The sequence below is a fragment of the Monodon monoceros genome, unplaced genomic scaffold (assembly GCF_005190385.1).
Source record: "Monodon monoceros isolate NGI ecotype Baffin Bay Population unplaced genomic scaffold, NGI_Narwhal_1 Super_Scaffold_7, whole genome shotgun sequence".
Taxonomy (NCBI): Eukaryota; Metazoa; Chordata; class Mammalia; order Artiodactyla; family Monodontidae; genus Monodon; species Monodon monoceros.
In genome coordinates, this window is record NW_021703784.1 from 97,975,378 (window position 1) to 97,997,172 (window position 21,795).

The 21,795-nt window shown below is 52.4% G+C and overlaps 1 protein-coding gene across 3 annotated transcripts in view; it reads left to right on the forward strand.

Annotated features, from left to right (window-relative positions):
* The first annotated feature begins 7,675 nt into the window (after nucleotides 1-7,675).
* FADS2 (fatty acid desaturase 2) overlaps nucleotides 7,676-21,795 on the forward strand; it is a 34,930-nt gene continuing 20,810 nt past the window's right edge. For 2 of the 3 annotated variants that reach the window (XM_029207623.1, XM_029207624.1), the window contains exons 1-4: nucleotides 7,745-8,012; nucleotides 17,176-17,286; nucleotides 18,833-19,030; nucleotides 19,150-19,251. In XM_029207623.1, coding sequence (XP_029063456.1) covers nucleotides 7,806-8,012; nucleotides 17,176-17,286; nucleotides 18,833-19,030; nucleotides 19,150-19,251 — 618 coding nt within the window. In that variant the 5' untranslated portion in view covers nucleotides 7,745-7,805. Of the gene's footprint in view, nucleotides 8,013-17,175; nucleotides 17,287-18,832; nucleotides 19,031-19,149; nucleotides 19,252-21,795 lie in introns of all 3 variants that reach the window. The other variant, XM_029207622.1, reaches the window with a different exon arrangement.

Consider the following 21,795-nt stretch of genomic DNA (forward strand, 5'->3'; position numbering starts at 1 on the left):
TTTATGAAACACCCTACATTTTCCTTTATTTTTCTAGTTTTTCAACTAACTGCTGAAAACTCTATGCTATCTGGAACCAGTTTGTGGACCAGTACTTGGAATGACTAAATGATGTCTTCCAAACCTAATATTCTGAGGCTTGATGCACAAGTAGGTTGGTGTGGCAGAAATGTCCAAAGTGCTGGACCTAAGCAAACAGTGAACAGTAACCGTCAGGGCCCAAGTCCCTGATATATATGCTGAGCATATTATTGCTAATGCTTAAAACAACCCCATGGGGTAGGTATCATTGATGCAAAAAAACTGAGGCTTCGAAAGACAGAGTAACCTGTCAGAATCCAGCTACAGCAGTTGCAGCACCAGGACACATACCCAAGCTGGTCTTGACTCCAAAGCCCATATTGTTTCTGCCTTCAGATTCTGGTTTTCTGCCTAGCATGCTCTCTTCTTCTGGTAGCAACATTCTCCTCCTCTGAAAGTGGCTCCTTTCCGTGGTGCTCCAAGGACAATGGTGCTTCAAGGACAAGGACAACCCTGTCTGAAGATCTTTCACCATTACACCCCCTACTGGACTCTTAATCGGCCTCCCCATAATGTTGCTCTGCTTACAAAATCCCTGAGCCCACCTGGGCAACGCCCACCTGGGCAAAGGGGCCTGTCCCAAATAAGGAAAGGCATAAGGCCTGCCCCACTCCCACCCTTACGAAGGAAGGTATCTGTGCCTCGACCAATCAGTAACCAAATTTTTTTTTGTTGCGGTACGCAGGCCTCTCACTGTTGCGGCCTCTCCCGTTGCGGAGCACAGGCTCCGGACGCGCAGGCTCAGCGGCCATGGCTCACGGGCCCAGCCGCTCCGCGGCATGTGGGATCCTCCCGGACCGGGGCACGAACCCGTGTCCCCTGCATCGGCAGGCGGACTCTCAACGACTGCGCCACCAGGGAAGCCCAGTAAATGAAATTTTTACCTCGGACCACTCCTTTGTTTTGCTGGCTATAAAAACTGACGCATAGCACATGTTCGGGCTCCGCTCTCCCAGACTACTAGGAAGAAGACCGCTGTGCTGGCAGCGACCATTCCCTTTAATAAATTCTATCTTCTTCACATTCTGCCTTATGTCTGGAAATTCTTTTCCAGCCCGTGTTCGGACCACAACATTTGGTGGCCAGTACGGGGATCTCATTCCCCACCTCCTGTCCTCATTCCTTGGGACCCTCTGTGAACAGGCAAGTTGCTGTGGAAGCAAAGGAGGAACTCTGGCCAGGGCCACAGCCTGGTGTGTTCCAAAGGCTCCAGGGCTCACTTCGCCCCAGTAACTGCCGCCCAGAACAGGTGAGGATCCCTCTATCTCCCTTCTGACTGAGGACTGGGCCTACTGGTATGGTGTGGGCACGGGCCAGGCATTTAAAAGCCATTAGGGTGCCGGCCGCTGGAAGACTCCTGTGAAAGGATAAGGGGGTCATGGAATGGACCAGGCTATTAGAGCGTCGGCCCCCAGCAAGACAACTTCTGAGCAACGCGAGGCACATCGTGGACGAAGAAAAACACGAAGCCCACAGTCCCTTGGCCACCACCTCCTCGGCAGGGTTAGAAGGCCGACTCCTCAGTCCTCTTTTCTGTCGCTTCTGCTTCTTTCTCCTCGGCTCCGACTGACTCTAAAGGACCTCGCTGCCTCTAGATCGTCCCAAGAGCTCCTTCCCATCCCTGAGAGCCTTCTAATGGTGAGTCAATGCCCAGCTGGCTTGCGGGCATTCCCCTCTCCATACACTGGTGCCCTGGCCGCACGCTTTCTCACTGCTCTGGCCACCTCCCAGGGTCGGACGGGACTTTTGGGATGGTCGGCCTTTCTATGCCTTAGTTGCACGGAGATGTCACTGAGACAAAGAGGGAGGCCTTTTTGCCCATCAGTGATTCTCAGTACCCCCATTCTGCAGCACTGGGGCTAAGTATAGGTTCAGGCAGGTCTATCCCCTTAGACTCACCTCTTAGTTGTATTCTCAGGAAATGGAAGGAATTTGACCCAGACAATCTCAAAAGGAAGAGGCTCATGTTCTTTTGTAACACGGCTTGGCCCAAGTACAAACTGGGGGGCCAAGAATGATGGCCTCTTAATGGGACACTAAATTATATCACCATCCTCCAACTTGATCTCTATTATCAGAGGCTGGGAAAGGATTCCAAGGTTCTGTACATCGTGCTTCAAGGCCCTCAGTCAGAATCCAAACCTGAGGGACTCCTGTCGCATGTTTCTCTCCAATGCCGCTTTAATGCCTCGTCCTCTCCCCTCTCCTCCTCCTTCAGCTTCACTACCTCGTCCCTCCCCATATCCCCCTGCACCACATATCTTGGATGAGCCTTCGTTTTTTTTTTTTTTTGCGGTACGCGGGCCTCTCACTGTTGCGGCCTCTTCCGTTGCGGAGCACAGGCTCCGGACGCGCAGGCTCAGCGGCCATGGCTCACGGGCCCAGCCGCTCCGCGGCATGTGGGATCTTCCCGGACCGGGGCACGAACCCGCGTCCCCTGCATCGGCAGGCGGACTCTCAACCACTGCGCCACCAGGGAAGCCCTTGGATGAGCCTTCTTGTCCCCCATCTCACCAGCCTCTTGCCCAAGCTGCTGCTCCCCAACCCCCACCTCTCTACCCGCAAGCAGACCTTCCCTCCCCTCCCCACACTCGGTCACGAGCAGCCCAATGCTCTGAATCGAGTCCCAACGTGGTTCCCCTACGAGAGGTCGCTAATGGAGACCGAGGTACTATCAGGGTTCATGTCCCCTTCCCCATGTCTGATCTCTCCTATTCAAGGGAAACTGGGCCCCTTAGCCAGGACCCCTCCACCTTCATCAGGGAATTCCAGGCCCTAACTATAGCCTTTGACTTAACCTGGCCAGATATCCACGTGGTCCTAACTGCCTGCTGCATCACGAAGACAAGGCCGGGATCGGGGCCTTGGCTCAGGCCTGGGCAGGTGAGGCACACGCCCGAGATCCTAATGAGAACCGAGCGGGGGAAGAGACAGTCCCACGGGCAGGCCCAGGATGGAGATACCAGGCAAATGAAAATGGGCCAGCAGGAGGGCTCACTAGGAGAAGCTTCATGACTACATATCTACTGAAGGTATGAAAAGGCCAGTCATCAAACAGGACAATTATAAGAAGCTCAGAGAAGTTACCCAGGAACCCTTGGAGAAGGCGGCCCTTTTTCAGGCCCGATTGGCAGAGGCTATGAGGAAATACACCGACCTAGACCCTGAGACTCCTGAAGTTCAGGCTGTATCGCGGTTCACTTTATAAGCCAGGCATCGCCAAGCATAAGACAGAAATTACAGAAACTAGAGCAAGGGCCACAGACCCCATTTTCCGTCCCATTGGCAGGGCTTTACGGTCTTCACGAAGAGGGAGGAGGCTTCTAGGAGTAGACGAGAAAGAGAGGAGGAAAAATTAACACGACCTGCTCAATATACGGCTCTTACCATTACTCAGTCCCTCCCACAGCAAGGACTCAAGGCAGCCCATCTCCCGTCGCAGAAACCACAGCTGACCTGCGACCAGTGCGGTCAGCAGGGGCGCACAGTGAAGAACGGCCGCACCCCACCACCCGACACCCCGTGCCCTTACTGTCATCAAAAGGGCACTGGAAGAGGAGTTGTCCCTGCCGCCCTCAAGCTGGTAGGCCAACACCACAACCACCCAACACCTGGGGTATCTCGGGTCCCAGCCCCCTGGCTGAGGTCAAGGCCAATGGCCCCTGTTGGTGGTAGTTGACTACCAGGAGTGAGAACGGGATTACGCTCAAGATCTGGGGCTCCTGGATGCGGATGACTGAAGGTGCCCAAGTCTCAATCTACAGGCCCCTATGTTCCCCAGAAGACTGGAGGAGCCCCAGGTAACCCTGGATGTGGCAGGGGCTACTATAACCTTTCGAAGTGACACAGCGGCTACTTATTCAGCCCCGACCTCCTTCTCTGGTCCCACTCGCTCTTCCTCGATCCTCCTAACAGGGATGGGAACAGGCTCAGCCGGACTCTTAAACTCTATTTTCATTGCCCTACAGCTCTCTCTTGAACTTACACAACAGACTGCCAACCTCCCAGCTCAAATTAACACGCTACAAGACAAATAATTTCTCTGCAGGAGTAGTTTTACAAAATAAAAGAGCTCTGGACCTCCTAAAGGCTTATCAGGGAGGGACTTGTGCAACATTAAAGGAGGATTGCTGTTTTTTGGTCAACCATCCGGGCAAGGTCCAGCCCAATCTTTGGGCCATGTATTTTTAACCTTCTTGTTAAGTTTGTCTCTTCCAGAATACAACAAATAAACCTCCAAATGGTGATACAACAAGAATACCAGACAGGGCTTCCCTGGTGGCCCAGTGGTTAAGAATCTGCCTGCCAATGCAGGTGACTCGGGTTCAATCCCTGGTCCGGGAAGATCCCACATGCCATGGAGCAACTAAACCCGTGCGCCACAACTACTGAGCCTGCGCTCTACAGCCCACGAGCCACAACTACTGGGCCCATGTGCCACAACTACTGAAGCCCGCGTGCCTAGAGCCCGTGCTCTGCGACAAGAGAAGCCACCACAATGAGAAGCCCGCACACAGCAATGAAGACCCAATGCAGCCAAAAATAAATAAATAGATTTATTAAAAAGAAAAAAAGAATACTGGACAGTCAACACTCGTACAACCCTTGAACAAGCCAACATCTCTTCCCATGGAGCCCACACTCCTCCCTAGATGCACCCTGACAGAGAGCAGGCAAGGGATCCCAGGGCCCCACTACACCCTCACTCAGCAGGAAGCGGCCAGAGAGAGTTCATCACCCCTTCTCCTCCCAAAAGGGCTTCCTGAATGCCTGAGAGGGAATTAGGCAGTTAGGTAGATATGAGTAGGGTATTCAATAAGGCCAAGGAATTGGCCCTACACATAAAGAGAAGGGGGAGTGTGGTGCTCCAAGGACAATGGTGCTTCAAGGACAAAGGATGACCCTGCCTGAAAAAGTTTCAGAGGTATACCTACTGGACCCTTAATCGCCCTCCCCACCATGTTGAGATGGTTTTGAAATCCCTGAGCCCACCTGGGTGATGCCCACCTGGGCAATGGGACCTGTCCCAAATAAGGAAAGGCATATGCCCTGTCCTACTCCCACTGTCCAGAAGGAAGGTAGGTGTGCCTTGATCAATCAGTAAATGAAATTTTCACCTTGGACCATTCCTTTGTTTTCTGGCTATAAAAACTGATCAATAACACATGTGCGGGATCGACTCTCCCAGACTGCTAGGAATTCGGGCCACTGTTCTGGCAGCGACCCTTTCCTCTAATAAATTCTATCTTCTTTACGTTCTGCTTTATGTCTGGAAATTCTTCGCCAACCTGCGTTCATACCTTGACACTTTCCCCACTCCAACATGTGGACTCTTTGAGATTAATCTCCAGGCCATAGTTGACTCATCCAGGCGTGGGTACTTGATCCAAGAAGGGCGTGCCAATCAGAGTTCTTCCTTCTGTGTCTGAGTTTATACCTCGAGAGATTAGCAGGGCTACCTTCCAACGCAGCCAGCTGTAAGACCTAAGACTCAGTAGTTTTCAGCTGTCTCTCCACCAGACCCTCGTTTGCAAGGAGAGAGAAAGAAGTGACATCAAGGAGGAACAGAGGAGGGAGAGACCTGGCAGCCTTCAAGTTCCTGCATCTGCTGGTTCCTGAGCCCCTCCATCCCCACCTTCCTGTGTTCAGATTGTCCCACCTTTCCTTGAACTTACTGATTTTTTAAAAATAAATTTATTTATTTATTTTTATTTTTGGCTGCGTTGGGTCTTCGTAGCTGTGAGCAGGCTTTCTCTAGTTGTGGCGAGTGGGCGCTACTCTTTGTTGTGGTGCGCGGTCTTCTCATCGTGGTGTCTTCTCCTGTTGCGGAGCATGGGCTCTAGGCACGCAGGCTTCAGTAGTTGGGGCAAGTGGGCTCGATAGTTGTGGCTCGTGGGCTGTAGAGTGCAGGCTCGGTAGTTGTGCTGCACAGGCTTATTTGCTCCGCCACATATGGGATCCTCCCGGACCAAGGCTCGAACCCGTGTCCCCTACATTGGCAGGCAGATTCTTAACCACTGCGCCACCAGGGAAGTCCCTCCTTGAGTTTAGTGAGGCAACAAACTCCTCCTTTTTTCTGAGCCAATTTGCGTTTTGTCCCGTGCAACCAGTAAGGCTTCCATGCCATTCTTCCTCCCTGGGAAGTGTGGAGCCCTACATCAAGGACACCCTACATCGAGGACACATGACAAAAACTCTGGAATTAACCAAGCCCCCATAGCAACTGTTGCCATGCGCGCTCCTAATCTAAACCAGACAGCCCCCCTCCCCCATTCCATATTAGGCAAAATAATCACCATGTAGTAACCTTGTAGCATCCTGACCAATCACCTAATGCCATCCTGCCAGCAGGAATTTTCTTTGTCTTGAGGCTATAAAAGTTGGCTACTAGCCCACAAAGGGGGTCGGCTCTCCCTGGTCTATCAGGAAGTCGCCCGCTGTATTTGCAGCGCCCCTAACTCTGCTCTTTGTTCTCAATAAACTCACTCTTTTCTAAAATACTTCGTGTCTCAAAATTCTTCTTCCAGCCCGCGCACGGACCACAACACTTTTGATACCCCCATCTTTATTTCCTGTTATTTATAACATCACTGAACAATTAATTCTATGAGGTCCTGTATTGTTTCCATGGTACCTCTCCCAAATCGGCTGTGAGATTCCTGAGTTCAGGGCAAGAGCCAAGTCCTGGAGTCCCCACTCCCATGCCCCCCCCACCCCCACCCCCGCTTCCCTCCACCATGGCGCCTAACACAGGAAAGTACATCAGAGGTTCCACAATTCTTTTCTAAGATCCACTGATTACAGGCCTTCGGCCAGCCGGAGGCCGGCTTCTTCCCCCAGGGAGGCTGCAGAAGGGCGCCAATGTGGATAGCACGGACAATGTGGATATACTGGAGTCCGGATTCCAGCGGGTTAGGGGAGGGCGTCACCTAACCAGGCCAGTCCCAGAGTGGAACTCTCCAGCCCGGCGGCTCGGCGCCGCCTGCGCGCCCGCCAGCCGGGCCCTGGGCCGGTCCCCACCGCAGAGCGCGCGGAGCGGCTGGGTCCTCTACGTGCCGGCATCAGGTGCAAACCCGGGAGCGCGGGCCGTGGGTGTGCGCGTAAGCGCCCGGAAAGCGCGGAACTCAGCCGCCGCCCCAGCTCGCCCGCCAAGCTACCCTGGGATATCCTTGGGTCCCCCCCTCCAACCCCCCAGCTCGAGCGGGGGAGGGAGGAGTTCGGACACGTAACCGACCTCCAGGCCCCCCTCGACTCCGCGTGGGGGGGCAGGCGGGGGAGCCGGGGACCGCTGTTCCAGCCCGCTGGCCTTCGAAAGATCCTCCTGGGCCAATGGCAGGCGGGGCGACGCGCCCGGATTGGTGCAGGCGCTCTGCTGATCACTGTGGAAACCCAGGCGGAGGGGAACGCGGGAGGATGCGAAGCCCCGGACGGGGGGAGCCAGCGGGGCGGGAAGAGGAGGCTTCGAGGTCCTGAGCTACCGAGGAGTTTTTACAGGAGGCAAAAGTCCACTGCGGGCTAGCGGGCGGAGGGAGGGGCGGAAGGAGGGGACCGCTTGGGGGCACTGGGAAGCCTGGAGGGAAGGCAAGGATACTCCGGAGCGAAGGCGAGGCGGCTGGGGGAGGGGGCGCGGTGGGGGGAGGAGTAGGAGAAGACAAAAGCCGAAAGCGAGGAGGCCCCGGGCCGCACACACCGCAGTGCACGGGGCAACCCTGTCGGCAGGCAGCATGGGGAAGGGGGGGAACCAGGGCGAGGGGGCCACCGAGCGCGAGGCGCCGATGCCTACCTTCCGCTGGGAGGAGATTCAGAAGCACAACCTGCGCACGGACCAGTGGCTCGTCATCGACCGCAAGGTCTACAACATCACCGAATGGTCACACCGGCACCCGGGGGGCCACCGGGTCATCGGGCACTACGCAGGGGAAGATGCTACGGTAAGGGTCTGGGGCCTCTCCCGCCACCTTTCTCTGCTGCAGGAGGGAATCAGGAGTCATGGGTCCCAGGGCGCCAAACAAGACCTCCAGCGCTGAGTGGAGCTTGGGGCGTCCTGGAGGGAAGGAAAGAGTCTACTGCGCTCATCCCCCGCCCCGAATCCTCGTCCTCTGGGACAGCTGGGCCAACGTGCTGTGGGGGTCGGATTTTGGAGCCCAAGAGGCAGATTCGAGCGGTGGAGAACCATGCAGGATCTACCGCGCGCACTGGGATCCTTGCGTCCGTTCCTTCCTCAGAGTTCAGCCGGAGCCTGGGACTCCCCAGAGAGGGCGCCGGGGCCCTGGAGCCTTGACGCCCCCAGCGTGGAAGATGGCCGCCCCTGGGCCCCGCGGAGAGGAGCGGGAGAGCAGCCAGGTGTGGGACTCCGCGCGCGTCCCCCACTCGCCAGCCAGACTAGGGGGCGGGGAAGGAAAGCTCGTCCCCGGCCAGGGCTCGCTCCTGCTGGAATTCCGGTCTCAGAAGGTCCGCAATGGCTGCCGCGGAGACACCGCCTGGTAGCTTCTGTTCCCACGCTCTCAGAGACTACCAGGACCCCCTCCCCCCGCCCCCCCCCCCCGGCAAGGGCCGGCCTTCTTGGGGGCCCCGGGTGGGAATCGGTGGAAAGAAAAAGGGCTGGAGTTTGCAAAGCCCAGGTGGAGAGGGGCCTTGAGACGGGACGATTTAGCAGCACTAGGCTAGCTTGGCAACAGGTCCAGCTGCATTCGAGGTTACTCTGGGACTTCAACTCAATGGTCCCCTGTTCCCAAATCCGGCCAGGAATGCCCTCCCTCATCTTGCCCTCGGAAAGGTAGTGGGACTCCGGGATCTTCCTGGAGCCGGGGCTGTACATCTTACCCTCACCTTTGCGCACCAAACCTGCAGCTCTGCGATGACACAGCACCCCACCACGCCCCCTACCCCCCAGCCCCAAATCCTTGCTTACTCTTCGGGTGCAGCTGGATCTGCTCCCCCCACCCCCACCCCATGGACTCGAAGAACAGAGGCCGGGAGGGAAGGAAGGGGCCACTCTTGGTGGCAGTGAGCTGGAAGCAGAGCAGGTCTGGTGGCATGGAGAATTTGGGATGGGTGACTAGGGAGAGATCAGCTTGACATAGCTCATTCCACCTGGAGGTCTGGCATGCTGACCTGTTTGGGCTTTTGCTGGGCAAGCTGTATGGGGCCGTCAGTTGGTGGAACTCCAGATCTCCCTACCTCTTCTATCTAATTGGGACAGACAGAGTCAAGTGTTGCGGGGCAGATCAGGCAGCTCTAATGTAAGCTGTTGCTTGGCTCGCTGCTTTGGCGAGCAGAGGGTCAGCAATAGCGCCTACAGCTTTGGGCCCGATCCCGTTCTACCAGCTTGTGAACTCGCCTTGAGCCCTTGGGGCTGTGATACCGATTGTAACTTAGGTGGGTATAAGATTTTCAAGTACCATCAGTATACTTTCTCACTGGGAGCTTCCCACAGCCCTGTGAGGAGGTGGGGTAAGAGTGATTCCCAAGTAAAGACCTGACTCCTGGTTTGAGATCTTTCATAGGTGAATTCTGAAGGTTCCTATCCTGGTTGAGCCTTCACCAAAATGTTTCCTAGAAGGAAAAGTCAAATCCAATGGATTGGTCTGTTTATTCCGTAGTGTTAAATAAATATATTTTCTTTTGCGGCAAGGCATTTCATAAACTAAGCACTAGATAAATGCAATGGAGTTTTACTGTTACCGAGTCTAAGCTCATGGCTCATCGCACGACAGGCCAATAATCGAGAGACGAGTTGCTGGGGCAAAGGAATAACGACTTTATTCGGAAAGCCAGCAAACTGGGAAGATGGTGGGCTCGTGCCCAAGGAACCATCTTGCCTGACTTAGAATTCAGGCTCCTTTTATACTAAAAGGGGAGGGTGTAAAGTCAAACATTTCCTGGTTCCCATCAGCCTCTGGAGGGGATGTATGTGTTACTTTCTTCCTCCCTGTAGTCATAGGTGGGCCTGGTCAGGATGTTTCCTGTGAGCTCAACAAAGGTATTGTAGCTTAATGTTCAATACCTGAGAAGCAGGGTTCCCAGAGATAGGCCATTATGTATAATTTAAGCTTATAGACAACATCCCTTTAGTGATTAACTTGTAATAGAATGCAAAAGGTTCTTCTGTATTACATTATCAGATAAGTGAGCGTAAGAGTGAGGATTATGTAACAGCTAGAATGTAAAGTAAACAAAGAGGAATTTGGAGGAAAAATTTTTCAATCCATGCCAGCTCTATTTGGTGTAGCAAGATATAAAGACAATCCCTATGCCCAGAGCTTACTGCCTTCCGAGATAAAACTTTGGGGGCATGAAATGCACTAATCTAGTTGAATAACGGTGGACTGAGCAACTGGGTATTTTCTCTCTCTCTCTCCCTCTCCCTCTTTCTCTATTTTCTGGGACCAGGCTGGAAAGAGGCCACAGGAAGTCTGGGGTCTCTGGGCAGGGGACTTGAGAGGGGCAGGAACAGGCTAGGAATGGAGAGACTCTGTCTCTTTATTTTTGGGCTGTTGAGCAGGTGGTTTTGCCCTTGGGGCATGGACTTCTTCAGATCTGGGGGAGTGAGTATTTATGGTCATGTGAAGTTTGGGAAGGACTGATCTGCAGATAGAGGTTAGATTCCAGGGAGCACTTGAATGCACTGTTATGAGCCAATCTTGATGCAGTAGTACCCTCACCAGAGGCTGACAGTCAAGGAAGCCCGATAATCTGGGGCCTCAATAGGGGATTTTCCTGTTGCTGAAGCAGAGAAGACCTCAGAAGTCAGGACGGCCTCCTCCCCAGAAGGGTGGCTTAGTGAAGGGTAAGGCCAATCGTCATGTGGTCCTTCTCTTTGCAAGAATAAAAAAGGAAACTAAATTTTTACAGCTCACAAAGCACATTTGTACGGATCACCTCGTTTAGTGCTTCGATCGGCCCTGTAGGGAGTAGCTCCCTTGGGTTTAAACACCTTGCTGTGTTCTGAGCATCAGACCTCAACTCAGGATCTACCAACACAGAGACCTCCCAGCCCCCCTTCCCCTCCCTCCTCCTCTCCTCCTTCCTTCCTACTTACGCCTTGCGTTTCTTCCCCTCTGGTCGTCCGGCACTTCCCTGGTCTTTGCCTTGCTGTGAGCAAAGGGAGCCCTCGACTGGGTCCCAGGGGTGTCTCTCCTGTTTCAGGGCAGAGTCCCACCACTGCAGAACTTTTTTTTCTGTTTTTCAATTGAAGTATAGTTAACTTACAATGTTGTGTTAGTTTCAAGTGTATAGCAAAGCGATTCAGTTATATACAGTGTTATAAAAGTTCCCCAGAACTTTTCATCTCTAACAAAGACTCATCACACATTTATTCCAGTGTCTCTGTGGTTCCGAGCTGGCCCTGGGCACAAAGATGAATAACTCACAGATACTGAGTGCATCTGCTGGATTTGCTTCCCTCCTTTCAAACTGGGACTTGAATCTGGACCCCCTGCCTCTAGGCACCAGCTTCCCCACCTCTGCCCCCCTCGTCTCGGTGACTTTTTTTGCCCTGTCTGCGCCAGTCTCCTCTTGGAGCCCAGGGAGGGCGAGAAGAGATCAGGATTCATTCCATCTTTGAACTTGCTCCTATGCCGTTCTTGGGAAGAGGCAACAGGTTGAAAATGGAATGAATCTCTGGCCTCCTTAGGGCAGGAGGGTCGAGGTATTGAGAGGCAGAGGACCTGGGTTCGAGTCCCAGCTTTAGGAATTCTAGGCAAGGCACTTAACCCTGAACTTCACTTTCCAGGTCTAGGAAATGGGAAGGTTATTATCAGGCTCAAATTGGCTGTAGATGAGATCATTCTCTCTGCAGGTGTGAGGGGACATTACCGTGGAACCCTTAGCCTCCTGAGCACATGTGTGCATGTTCCCAGCACGCACAGTAGGGGGTTCAGTAAACAGGAAAAGAACAAGGGTGAAGCAGAGGAACCTTGGTGACCTCCTTTTCGCCAAAGGTAAAAGGCGTTTACCTGAAATCCCTCCTGTGGTTGTGCCTGGAGGGCAGCCCCAGCCCCTCAGCTAGATCTTGGTAGGAGCAGTCGACTTCTTGCAGCCCCCATTAGACCCCTTACCGAGCCCAGCATCCCTGGTATCTTTGGCAGCTTATCGAGGTGTGTTTCCTTTGCTGTAATCCCTTCATGCCCAGGCTGCCCGTGCATGGCATCAGCAGGGACGCTCTCGCCAAGGGCCCTTTGGCCACAGAGCACTACCCCGCCCCCCACCCCCCACCCCCCGCCATCGCTTCTTTCCCTTGGAGGGGACATCCTGCCCACATCTCTCCGCCATGGAAAGGAAGCTAGCATCCCTATTTCCAGCTGAGAACGTAGGGTCCCTCCTCTGCTTCTCCCTCCCTAACCCCGTGCTCCACAGTCTTGGTTCCCAGGGCTGCTGCCGGCAACATTGTCTGCCCTGAGCTTGCTTCTCCTGCGCTTCCCCAGTCCCTGGCCGTGTGCCCAGATGTGAGAAGCTGGATTAGAGATTCGCCTTGCTCTGCAGAGAAGGTGGACACAGCCAGAAACTAGACGTGACGCCTGATGCTCAGTGCAGGAGGAGCTGTGAGTTCTGTTCAGCGCCTGGGAGCCAGGCAGGGAGGATGTCTTCATGCAGAAGGGGCTGGCATGGGAGCCGGGCGATGGCAGAAGCAGGAACTGGTGAAGGTCTTGCATTTGAGAATTTGGGTGTTCTGTCCCTCCATCCTCAGCCTGACCTCCCCAGCACCCAACAGGCACACCTACCCTCCTGGGGGTGGATCTGCCCCCGCTGGAACTGTTGGCCACTCCCTCCCCTTTACTTGTGTCCCCGGCCTTCTTCCTGGAATGTCTTTGCCTCCAATCTCCCTGTCGGACGAGGATAGAGCCTGCTTCCAATTCTTGTTCCAAAGTCAACGTTTGGATTGGCCGTGTCCTGCCTTGTGCCAGCCAGACACTTTAACTTTTGGGAACTCGCTGTAAGTTTGTGAGGCACATCTGTGACACTTGCAAGGGGGAGACACAAAAAGTGATCAACTCTCAGGAGGAGGAAGCTCATTTTGATCGAGGCCTTTGTATGAACAGCAGAAAAGTCTAGAGTTAGGCGCACCTGGAGTGTGACCTGTGGGCAAGTGGTTTCACCTCCATCAGCCTCCTTTCTCACCTCTAAAATAGGACCTGCCTCACAGAGTTTGGTAAAGATTCGTGGGTTACGTACACAAAGCCCGTGGCTCAGTGGCTGACCTGTGTAATCTCAGCCACTGAGCAGGTGAAGATGTTGCCGAAGCACAAGCCGGGTTGTGCAAAATGACCAAAGAGTGGAAAATTTCCTGGGCTGAGAGGGTGCACAGCTGTGGGGTCCTGTGAGCCTCTCTTAGGCATCGTTGTTGACACTGGGGTTATTGCAACAAACGAGACAGGCTTGGCCCTTTAGTGGAGCTTATATTCTAGTTGGGGAAACAGGCAATAATGAAGTGAGCACATAATAGAGCTTGTGGTTTTGATAACTGTTAAAACAGGGTGATGTCTCAGAAAGCGTGAGGCTGGAGGGTGGCTCTTTCAGATAGGGTGGTAGGTTGGGACGAGCCAGCCCCGGGATGCTGAGGGAGCAGGGCTCCAGGCAGAAGGAAGAGCCAGAGGCCCCGGTGTAGAAACCACCTTGGTGGGTTCAAGCGTGGTTTCCACCAGGTCTGCTCAGAAAGCTGCTGGATCTGCCATGGAAAATGAGATAATTGAACAGCGCTCGGCTTTCTAAACCTGCGTGAGGCTTGTGGGGTTGCGGTCCCTGGATCGGGTGAACCTGGATTTGACCCTGACTCTGCCACTTGGGTGTCAGCTTCCTGGGCTCCAGTGCTTTCAACTGTAAAGTGGGACTTTGAGGCATCAGGGAGGTAACAGAGACAACTTTCCTGGCTCCCCACCTGGCACGTGGCCCTTCCTCTTCCTTGGCCTCAGGGAGATGATGCCACCCAAGGGCTCTCTGGAACTGACCCAGGGATGGCCTCAGTCAGGACAGGAGTCTGCTCCACCAGGTTCCTCAGCCCAGGCAGAGGCTTGGAGGTGGGACCTGGACCTGGTCCGGGGCAGCGGGCGCCGGAGGAGAGGTGATGCACTTGCAGGCTGTCTGTCTCCCAGTGAAGAGTAGAGATTGTTTCGTTATTTATTATCAGCCGTCGTTCCTCAGGAAACTGCCTTCCCAAGAACGTCCCCTTCGTTTCTCAAAAGCCGTGGTGTCATGTGAGGTGGGCCAAGGAAAGGGCCTTTTACGGCTCTGACTTTGGAAGGCAGCTGTGCTCACTGCCCTACCACCAATGCCTGAGCCCTGACTTTGGAAGCTCCTGGTAGGCCCTTTCCCAGGGCCTTTGAACACTGGAGCTGGGAGGGTCCTCCCTTGCAGAGGAGACGGAGGCTGGGGGGCTGGGTGGCAGCTGGCCCAGAGTGGACCCCCGGCTCCTCGCTGCCTGCTCAGGACCCCTGGAATAGCAGCCCATGTCTCCTCTGAAGATACACTTGCTGTGATCCTCTGCTACCATCCCCTTCTGTTCAGCGAGGGGGGCGCAGACATTTTTAAAAGACTCTGGGCCCAGTTTTCCTCTGCACAAAGCGTTGCTTTGTAAGTCTGTTCTAGACACAAACAGAACAAAGACCAGGCAAAAGGGCTTGATGCCAGGGAATGGGAGAAGACTGGCAATTACCATTGTGAGACACTTTGGCAGGGGGGTGGGGTGGGGGGAGGGGAGGCTGAGCACATTTTCAAAAATAAATTTATTTACTTTATTTTATTTTATTTTTGGCTGCGTTGGGTCTTCGTTGCTGCCCACGGGCTTTCTCTAGTTGCAGCGAGCGGGGCCTATTCTTTGTTGTGGTGCACGAGCTTCTCATTGCGGTGGCTTCTCTTGTTGTAGAGCATGGGCTCTAGGCGCGTGGACTTCAGTAGTTGTGGCGTGCGGGCTCAGTAGTTGTGGCTCGTGGGCTCTAGAGCGCAGGTTCAGTAGGTGTGGCCCACGGGCTTAGTTGCTCCGCGGCATGTGGGATCTTCCCGGACCAGGGCTCGAACACGTGTCCCCTGCATTGGCAGGCGGATTCTTAACCACTGCGCCACCAGGGAAGCCCTGAGCACATTTTTATGAGTTGTCAGCATCTCCCTCATTCCTTCTCTTTTTTAAAAAATTGTGAAAGTTTCCAAACATACAGAAATGTTGAAAGAATCGAACACCTGTATATCCTCAACCAAGATTCACTAATTCCAACATTTTGCCACATTTATATTCCTCTTTATGCACATATGCATTGTCTTTTGCCAAATCATATGAAAATAAATTGCATCATTATGCCTCTTCACCATCTTCTCCTAAGAATAGGGACATTCTCTAACATAATCACAATACCTTAGTTACATTTAAGAAAATTAATAGTGATTCTTTTTTTTAACTTAATTATTTATTTTTAAAGTTTATTTATTTATTTATTTTTGGCTGCATTGGGTCTTCCTTGCTGTGCGTGGGCTTTCTCCAGTTGCGGCGAGCGGGGGCTACTCTTCGTTGCGGTGTACGGGCTTCTCATTGCGGGACTTAGGCAGTTGTGGCTCGCGGGCTCTAGAGCACAGACTCAGTAGTTGTGGCACACGGGCTTAGTTGCTGCGTGGCATATGGGGTCTTCCTGGACCAGGGCTCGAACCGTGTCCCCTGCATTGGCAGGCGGATTCTTAACCACTGCGCCACCACGGAAGTCCCAATAGTGATTCTTTAATATGATCAGATATCCTGTCCATATCCAAAATCTCTCATTCAATACCAAAATGTCTTGGATAACTGCTGGGTTTCTCGCCCTCCAATGGGAGCCTTTCAAATCAAACACTGCAGTTTTTATAACCTTTTTTTATATATTTTTCTGTCTCTTTTAATCTAGGACCCCTCCCCCAACACACACACACACACACACACACACACACGTGCACCCTCACTTCTTTTTCCCCACTACATTGATTTTTCTGATTGTTTCTCGTGGTATCATGCAACTTGTTCCTCTCCTAGCAAAGTCTCAAGACTTGTTTTTAAAAAACTTTTTAAAATTGAGATATAGTTGACGTACAATCAACTATGTGAGTTTCACCTTGAAGCTTGGTTTGATGCTAGGTGAACATTGTTTATCACAGCGACATCATATTGTATCCCATGCGGTGGGGGGGGGTGGTCTATGGTCATCACATCTCTAATGGAGATGCTGTATTTGTTTTATCTAATTTACATAGCATGTATAGAAAAAAACTGGAAAACAAAATCCTGAAATATTAGCAATGGTGGTCACTCTGGGTGGTATTTATTTTCCTCTTTATTCTTCTGTACATTTTCTAAATTTGCCAAAACTATGCACATTACTTTATAATTGGAAAAAAGATTAAAAGGCACAATCTTAATTTTAAAATTTTTTTAAAAGCAATACAGCAATGTTAGAGAAAGTTTGGAAAAACTAAGAGAAAGCAAGGCATAATGCCACCACCTTAACACATAACAGTTTAGAGTTCTACATAAAAAAGTTTTCATAATCTACACAATTATTTTCATACCTTTTCAAAATATGAAAAAGCTCCCCCCACCCCTCCAGAAATGCATTTTACGGAATTCTGCATTTGTTTCTGGTTTAACGTGATCTAAGCACATTTTGCATGCTTGCGGTAGGCTCCAGACTTGTTCTTTCTGTTGATAGGCGTGTGCACCACGTGGTGGGTGGTGCAGTTCGCCGGAAACCGGGCAGCCCACGCCGCAGGAGCAGCTGGAGGAGAATCGGTTCCCAGCTGTGCCCCGCCCGGTGCCCGCGCCGTGTAGCCCTGCAGGGGCGCGTTTTCGTGACTCGCCCAGCGGCAGGCCGCACGTCTCTGCGGTTTTGTAAACACCCATGGCGAGTTCAGCGGCCCCTCATCAGGGCAGAGCCCGAAGTGACACCTCCACTGGAATCGGGCACTTAGGGACCTGCCGGAATGAGGCTGAGAGAGCATTTGGGGTCGGATGGTTGCAGCCCCGTTCGGTGTCCTGATGTCCTAGTGGGACAGAGCTTCTGCTGGCGAGCCCCGTCTTGCCTGGGGCGGAGGCACTGGCCGAGGTCGGGGTCTCCCACTCACCACCTGTCCCCTGCTCCCCAGGATGTCTTCCTGGCCTTCCATCGCAACCTTGATTTCGTGCGCAAGTTCATGAAGCCCCTGCTGATTGGCGAGCTGGCCCCTGAGGAGCCCAGCCAGGACCACAGCAAGAATGTGAGTCGGGCCTCACAAGGAAGAAGGGGAGGGTTTGTGGGGGGAGGGGGTCTCGCCCCAAGAAGGAGAGTGCAGGGCGTGGGGCAAAGGAGCCTTTATGCCAGTCCAGGGGGAGCCACTGCTCATCACCTAGGGTCAGGGAGGACTCAGAGCCTCCGATGGCCCTGGTGAGCCCCCCTCCTGCTGCCAGCCTGGGCTGGCCCTCACCTTGGAGTAATTCATTCCCAGCCTCTCCACCTCTGGGGCTTCAGCGGTGCCAGGCTGGGCACAGGGTCTTTCCGTCCTGCCCAGCCCCCTGCCCTTGTATCTGGCCTTTCTTCCCCCTCCTGCCCTGCCCCTGCCTCCTAGCTTCCCTCTTTGTCTCAGTGATGCCCTCCTGTCCCCAGAGCCACCCTTGACTCTGCCTCTATCTCCCTGACCCCACATGCCCAGTGCCCACCCAGCCCTCTCCTGCCTGATAGAGTGTCCGGAACAACTGGTGCGTGTCAGGTAGTGGAAAAATAAGCTTTTTTAAAAAAAAAATATTGTTGTGAGACTTCTCTGGTGGCGCAGTGGTTAAGACTCCACACACCCAATGCAGCGGGCCTGGGTTCAATCCCTGGTCAGGGAACTAGATCCCGCGTGCCGCAGCGGAGATCCCGCACGTGGCCAAATAAATAAATAAATTTTGTTTTTTAAAAAAAGGAAAGAAAACATTTGCTATAAACCTTGTATTTTAAAAAATTGTTGTAAAATAGATACAGCATAAAATTCGCCATTTTAACTTTTTTTTTTTTTTTTTTTTTTTCTGGCCACACTGGGCAGCTTGCGGGGATCTGAGTTTTGCAGCCAGCGACTGAATCCAGGCCCTCCGCAATGAAAGTGCAGAATCCTAAGTGCTAGGCTACCAGGGAATTCCCCATTTTAACCAAATGTAAGCGCACAGCTAAGCGGCTTTGAGCACATTCCCGCTGTTACGCAGCCGTCACCACCACCCATCTGTAGAGCTTTCATCTCCCCAAACTGACATTCTGCCCCCATTAAACATTAACGACCCATCTGTCCCTCCCCCCAGCCCCTGGTAAACACTTTTCTTTCTGTTGATGAGTTTGCCTAGTCTAGGTGCCTCATATAAGAGGACTCATAAGTATTTGTCTTTTCGTGTCTGGCTTAATCTCACTCAGCTTAATGTCTTCAGGGTTCGTTCATTAGTAGCAAGTGTCAGAATTTTCTTCCTTTTGAAGGCTGTATATTCCACCGTACGTATAGACCACATTTTGTTTAGTCATTCATCCATCAATGGAATTTGGGTTGTTTCCACCTTTTGCCTATTTTGAGTAATGCTCCTGTGTAAAATGCAAGCTTTTGAGTTAAGTCCTTTCTCTGCCACTGAACTGGCTGTGGACAAACACATAGCCCCAGGGCTGTGCCAGGCTCAGGCAGGTATGCGGCAACAGCAGCTGTTGCAGTGAACGGCGGCCGGGCTCCTGTGGAGCTTAGGTGTGTCGACTGGTCCCCTCTGGAGCAGCTGGGAGGCTGACTCCTTCCCGGTACTCTGGCTCAACAGTCCCAGATCACTGAGGACTTCCGGGCCCTGAGGAAGACGGCTGAGGACATGAACCTCTTCAAGAGCAGCCACCTGTTCTTCCTTCTCTACCTGGCCCACATCATCGTCATGGAGAGCATCGCCTGGTTCACCATCTTTTACTTTGGCAACGGCTGGATTCCGACCGTCATTACGGCCTTCGTCCTCGCTACCTCTCAGGTGAGGCGTGACACTCTCACCTGTCACCCGAAGCCCCCGCCCCCTGACTCCCCCAGCTGGCAGAGGCCTGGTGCCTGGGTGCCAACGCTGGGAAAGCATCCGTGGCCCTCTCTCCCCAGGCCCAAGCTGGATGGCTGCAACACGATTACGGCCACCTCTCTGTTTACAAGAAGTCCACGTGGAACCACATAGCCCACAAGTTCATGATTGGTCACTTAAAGGTAAATGTCAGCCGCCCTGGGCATCTGTCCTCTCACTTAGTGGTTGGTGTAGCACCATCTCACTTTACTCAGACCAGGTCCACTGTCAGGTCAGTGTCCCGGCTGACCTGCAGGACCTGCCAACCCTCCACTTCTCTGAACTTCCAAGTCCTGTCTCCTAACCACATTAGACATGCAAAACCAGTGTCCTAGTTATAAAAATAAGCCCATGCTTCTTAGTTGATTATATTTGTTCCTTACCTAAGGACTTACTAATAAATTCCTTTCAGTTTGGGGCCGGTAGATAAGCAGTCTCTCTCTCTTTTAAAATTCCTTTATTGAAGTAGAGTTGTTTTACAATGTTGTGTTCATTTCTGCTGTACAACAAAGTGATTCAGTTATACGTATACATACATTCTTATATATACATTCTTTTTCATATTCTTTTCCATTATGGGTATTGAATATAGTTCCCTGTGCTACACAGTAGTAGGACTTTGTTGTTTATTCATTCTATATAGAATGGTTTGCATCTGAAGAAGCAGTCTCTCTTGATAAATCGGTTTGCTTCCCTCCATCAGGTAATGTTTGCTATCTGATACATTGTGTTTCGCTGTTTTTTCCCCCTTGGATGCCAGGAAACACGAAGCAAAACATGAAACAGCAACTGTCCCTAATCTTCGTCTTCCTTATATGTATCCTCCCCTCCCACTACCTGTTATTTACACTTTTATCTTTAAGCGTTCTGTTATAGATGAGTCCTTTATCAGAAGCCACCTCCAGTACGTTTTGGAAGTATATGGGGCCATGAAAAGGGAATATTGTCATCATACAAGTCTTTTTAGATAAGGGAAATCAAACAGTGTACAGATCAGTTGAGCCAAAGGGCAAGAGTTGTTTCAAACTCAGAAGGGAAGGTAGTTCTCTCACCATCCTCCAGATCAGGAGGCAGACCTGCAGTAGCCTTCTAGCTCAGCAAGTTTGTAAAAAGGCGAGCTCGACTTGCCAGCGACCTTGTGCTGCTGTGATAGGCGTTATCGCCTTGGTTTCGGGAGTAAGTCCTTGCCACTTCTCACCTGGAAACAGATCTCATCCCCCACCCCAGCCCTGCCTCTACATCATTCAGCTGCTTCCTAAGAAAAGCTGTGTCCTAAAGACCCCCATCCCTCCCCACCCTGGCTTCGGAAGAGCTCCGTGTGTCTGGGTTAATCGTCTCTCCCTGCGACCTGACCCCATCCAGCTCTGGCTTGCCGGCTGCGGATCTGGTTGGGCGTGAACTACCATTGAACTAGTAACTAGTTCCTCAGCAGACAGTTTGCCTGGACCTGAGCCTGGAGCTGTCTGAGAACCTGGTTTCTTTCCAGAATTTCAGGGGTGAAGGTTGCACATAGTTGAGCACTTTGTTTCATTTTATATTCTTTTCTGTTGGAGAAAACCCTCCTGGGTACTGAAAGTAACATTTCACTCCGGACCCATGTTATCCCCACACACTTAACAAAGATGGACTGTGTCCTGTTTTCAGACTCTGGGCAGGAGGGCCTTTCCCGCCTGATGTCTCTCGGTCCTTGAAGGGCCCTGGGGCACAGCTCTTGGATCAGACGGAAGATGCAGTCAGGACGGAAGACTGGCCTCCATGTAGAACGTTGACTTGTAAACTCTGGGGTGACAGGGTACTCAGGCTGGGAGGCTACAGGAGGTCAGGGACCTGGGTTCTGCTGATGGCTTCCCAGCCCGCTGCGAGCTGTGACCTTCGTGCTGTGTCCAGGCCAGTGGTGTGGCTGGGCAGGGGTGCCCCAGAGCGAGGAGCATCACAGCTTTCGTGGAATCGCTCTGGCACCCAGTGGCCACACAGCTGCAGACAAGCCTTGTCGGTCCAGCTGTTCCTCTGGTCCCTTTGTTGGGACAGAAAGGAGCTGGCTGCAGGGAGGTCCTCAGGTGCCCTGCCAATTTGGATGTCTTACCTCAAGACAGTGAGGGCACTGAACAGGGTGCTGCAAGCTTCGAGATGTTGGGACCCACTTCTTACTGTCAGCCTGCACTGCTGTAGGGTTCCACGGGTGAGCCCTCCACCTCCCAACTCCCCCTTTTCCTCAGCCCATGTCACTTCTGGTGGACATTTCTTCCCAAGGGTGATCTTGTACAAAGACAGTTCTGAGAGGTCGAATCTCTGTTTGGCATTGCACTGAGGATAAAATGCAAACCACCAGGCCTGGCACCATCTAGACTCTACATCTGGAGATGGAAATCTTTGGAACCCACAGCCTTTTCACAACCTTATCTGGGGCCACCAGGGCCAGAGCTAGGGTGAGGCAAGTGAGCGCACAAGTGTGTCCCAGGGGCACAGAATTTAAGGGGACACCAAAAAGAGTCAGGAATTGAGATAAGTAACATTTTAATGCAATATTTAAAGAAAAAAAAGCAAAATTAATGCAAAAAAATCCACAATGAACAAAATACCAACATTTCAAATAAAGATCAGGACTGTGTTGAGCCATATTGGAATCTGAAGCCGAAGGACAACTTGTACCTTACATACATGTTTGTATGTATTCGTGTTTTTCTTTT